The 4,412-nt window shown below is 33.7% G+C and overlaps 1 protein-coding gene across 1 annotated transcript; it reads right to left on the reverse strand.

The window, feature by feature from the left end:
* Nucleotides 1-364: 364 nt before the first annotated feature.
* Nucleotides 365-4,406, reverse strand: LOC143616966 (pyruvate dehydrogenase E1 component subunit alpha, mitochondrial). The gene is made up of 8 exons (XM_077089653.1): nt 3,913-4,406; nt 2,890-2,969; nt 1,498-1,575; nt 1,316-1,411; nt 1,165-1,236; nt 990-1,043; nt 843-908; nt 365-721 (listed from the first exon to the last, which is right to left on the reverse strand). The coding sequence occupies exons 1-8, from the start codon at nt 4,394-4,396 to the stop codon at nt 677-679; spliced, it is 975 nt and encodes a 324-aa protein (XP_076945768.1). The 5' UTR covers nt 4,397-4,406; the 3' UTR covers nt 365-676.
* Nucleotides 4,407-4,412: the final 6 nt, after the last annotated feature.

A 4,412-nucleotide genomic window follows, 5' to 3' on the forward strand; every position in this document is an offset into this window, starting at 1 on the left:
GCGTTAGATAACTCAAGCCTACCAAGTCTGTTCCTGAAAAACCCATCACTGAAATGCCCATAACAATAAAACCTGGTTGGAATTGAATTTAAACTTAAACCTTTACAGCTCCAGGCCAAAGCTTCACTTCCCCTCTAAGTGTCAATTTTACTAAAACTGATTCGCCTTTTATTTTTTTAAGAAGTATGCTGAACACAAGTATAACAGGACACGTTTAAAGGCAATTAGGCAATCCACACGGCTTTGGTTGAACTACTTTTTCACATAGCATCAAGTATTTTTGTTGAGCTAAAAAAAGTATTTTCTTCTAAAAGTTATCTTTTGTAACAAAAAATTCAGCAATGTCATTTTTTAGCCAGTCAAATAAAAAAATTTGTTTATTTTTGCCAAGTGAAACAATACAATCAAATCAAAAATCCACAAAATCAAGCATGACAGAAACAAGCTTACAAATTACAAGTCAAGAGCAAATAAAAATCAAAGATGATATATGGCAAGAGCATATGGATTGGGTTGCCAAAATGAATCATGTCAAACTTTTTTCTTTTAATCCTTGTTGCCATGACATAAACCAAAAATACAGAAAAAAAACAATGTTATATGCCTGGTCTTTCTGTTCATTATTCTTGGAGAGAAGAAGATAATGTTTAATTCAAATTTCATATATGTTTTTCATTCAGGGAAGTGTAGCTCTGAGTTCTTTCCTGTCTGCTCCAAATGACTGCAAATAAAAACACAAAATTAGCAAACTTTAATTCATCACAAAATAGCCAATTAAAGCAAGACTATAACTGATAAATGAATAACGGCATAATTAACGAGAAGAAATAAAAAAATAATACCTCGACCCCGAGTCCTTTACGGTAAACATTGGTAAAAAGGTCAGATTCTTCTGGCATAGGGCTTTCCTGTAATTACATAAATAAATAATTGTCAGACTTGATGGTCAAAATTCATTAATGAAAAAAAAACAGAGAAAGGTATGTTACCTTAGCTTGAGCAATTGCTTCATCAACTTCTTTTCTAGCTTGTTTCTCAATGTCCTGAAAAAGGTTAGTAAAGATAATTAAGCACATAAGATTACACTCTTAACTTGACAAATGATTTAAAAAAAAAAAGAACACGTAACAAATATACATGTGAAATGAAGCATATTGATATTACCTTTAGTTCTTTTTCAGTGGCTAAATCATGAGCAAGAATCAACTTTCTAATTCTTTCAATAGGATCACGTTCCTGAAACGGTAAATAGCACATTGTTAATTATTATTAACAGAATAATTGTTTAATGGAATATGTTAAGAGATTAACGAACCTGTCGGACACCACTAATTTCATCACGAGTACGGTATGTGCTACCAGGATCAGACATAGAGTGACCATGATACCTATAAGTGTCCATTTCAAGGATCTGAAAACAAATTTAACCAAGTGACTATTGATTCCATGAAAACTGTGTATGAAATGAAAACCATACAAAAGAATTCCACTACTTACAATGGGACCATTCTTCAAAGCATGTTCCTTCGCAAATTTGCAAGCTTGTTTGACAGCAAAGGCATCCATACCATCAACCTATACAAGAATATGAGTTAAGATCATCATCAAAATAAAAATTTTTGATATACATAAAGAGATTGTTGTTTCACATCTTAATCACACTTTAATATATGATCTTGAAACTTTTTCTCTAAACCGAAGAGTTTCTAAATTCATGTCCGTCACAATATCAGATCCAATACAACATAAGATAAATGATGTCTTGATGAGATAACACTTTTGAGTTACAGCACTTTTAATAATGTGAGAACGCTGAGGGTAATAAAATCAAAATAACTTCAGGCGTTGAACTATTGTGATTTTACCACATTATACAAAAAATTCATTTTAAAACAAGCCGAGCACTGCTTAACAAAATTACCATTTAAAAAATGTTAGCATATAAAGATTAGCGTAAAAAACCGTTGAAACGTCCAAACCAAGTTAAATTGGCTGGTTTAGCCGAATTAAGAGCACGATGGTCGGTTTACAGTTTGGAAAACCTTTGTTAACGGTTTGATTCATAGTTTTTGGCTTGAAGGAAAACCGTATAAACCGGACAGCTGTGTATTAATATATAAATTACCAAATAATGTATTCTCTAGATATATTGGCAACTAAAAATTTGAAGTTTAACAGCCTTTTAAAGGACCCAGCTTAATTCCTCTTAAGTATTCCTTTTATATAACATTTTTAAGCATATATAAATTTAAAACTCAAAACTGTTACAGCTCATTTTTATAATTGATAATAAATGTGCTAGTATGGTAATTATGTGTTGTACTTGTTAGAAATGATGGTTACAGAAATAACACTTAAACATGTGTGGTGTTCACAAACCATCAAGACTGATTAGAGATGTATTTTTCCAAACCTGTAGTTACAAGTTGTGGTTTTTAAGATTTTTTTAAAACCAAAGAACTCTTTATCATTTACTGTATTAAAATTTTAATACAAATTGTGGTCTTTATAAACAGCTTTTTTAAATCAAAGAACTCATCATTTATTAAAATTTCACTACTAATACAATTTATGGTTTTTAAAAACAGAATTTTTTTCCTGTTTAAAATCATCGAATGGGCATAACCAAACCATTAAAACTGTAAGCACAGGCCAATAGACAAACCCAACTAACCCAACCAAATGACCAATTAGGGTTCTATTTTCCCAAAACCATAGTTACAAGGTGGGCCCAGGATTTTAGTCAAAACCGGCCAAACTGGACTGTAAACACTCATAACAACAATAACTTTGCATTGTACCATATAATTTATCTAGAGTCAGATATGAAGTATGATAATTCTAGTACATAAAATCTGTGAAGCAAAAAGACACCGAGACAAAACTTACCTTCAATCCAGGAACATAATCTCCTCGTTTGTAATAAGCAGGACTCTTTGCAGCTCTCCATTCAGCTGTACCCATACCATCTGCATCCAAATTAAAGAAGCTTCAATAACTTTTTAAAACACAAATAAATACAAACAAGATAAAAGACCTTACAAACTCATCCAATTATGCTTTAGAAATTTATTTAATTTACTAACTTGTAGGTAACCTTATCATGTATAGCATTAAATGCCAATTAAATGACCACATAATTGAATACTTCTATACTCCAATCCAGTCGACTAATCCAATAATATATCACAAAGGAAGTACATATCATGTTCCCAAAACTACAACTGTCACATCTTATGTCTCTAGATCATGTTTATAAATGTTTGGATGATTCCATATCTAAAAAATGTGTACCAAATCAGCATACAATTGAGTCACCAAGTTAATTTTAGATTAAAAAAAAAGAACCTTACAGTGATTGTTATTGCAGACCAAAATAGACCTTACAAACTCATCCAATTATGTGTTAGAAAGTACACAAACACGTTACATCATTTTCTAAATTTTGTTTGATTCACTAATTCGCCGGTGTGATTATCATGCCTAGAATTTAATACCTACATAATCATATAATCTTGTACAATTCAATTAACAAATAATTCAATACTACTCTATCCATAATATATCTTAGAAAAAGTACATATCAAGGTCCCTAGACTACAACCATCACTAATTCGCCAGTGTGATTATCACGTCTAGAATTTAATAGCTACATAATCATATAATCTTGTACAATTCAATTGACAAATAATTAATACTACTCTGATCCATAATATAACTTAGAAGAAGTACATATCAAGGTCCCTAGACTACAACCATCACATCTCAAGTCTTTAGATCATGTTTACAAACTCTTAAGTTATAACCAATTCCAAAACATGTATAATTTCATCAATCATAACAAATAATTATAATAAGTTTTTAATAAAAGGCCTTACAGCAATTATTCTGATAAGAAAGAAAGGCCCTTACAGTGATTATTCTCGCAGACCAAGATGGCGGGCAAGTCCCAAAGGGCGGCCATATTCAAGGCCTCAAAGAGCTGGCCCTGGTTGGCGGCACCGTCCCCATACATAGCAAAGGTGACATGATCCTCCTTCCTAAACTTCTGAGCAAAGGCGAGTCCACAGCCTAAGGGGACCTGCGCACCCACAATCCCATGCCCTCCAAAGAAACAGGCGTCCTTTTTATAAAAATGCATCGAGCCGCCTTTCCCTTTCGAGCAGCCCGCCTGCCTTCCCATCAATTCAGCAAAAGACTCCAGCAGCGTTCCGCCCCTGCCTAAGAATATGCAGTGGTCACGGTACGCGGTTATTATGCAGTCCTTCTTCGTCACGGCCGCTTCCATGCCCACGCACACCGCTTCCTGCCCGTCGTACAGGTGGCAGAACCCTCGGATCAGTTTCGACTTGTACAACGAGTCTGCTGCGATCTCCATCCGCCGCATCAGAGCCATGTCTGTGAAGAACGAC

The sequence above is a fragment of the Bidens hawaiensis genome, unplaced genomic scaffold, assembly GCF_021521415.1.
Source record: "Bidens hawaiensis isolate Kalapana, Puna unplaced genomic scaffold, B.hawaiensis_p1.1 tig00050710_1, whole genome shotgun sequence".
NCBI classification, from domain to species: domain Eukaryota; kingdom Viridiplantae; phylum Streptophyta; class Magnoliopsida; order Asterales; family Asteraceae; genus Bidens; species Bidens hawaiensis.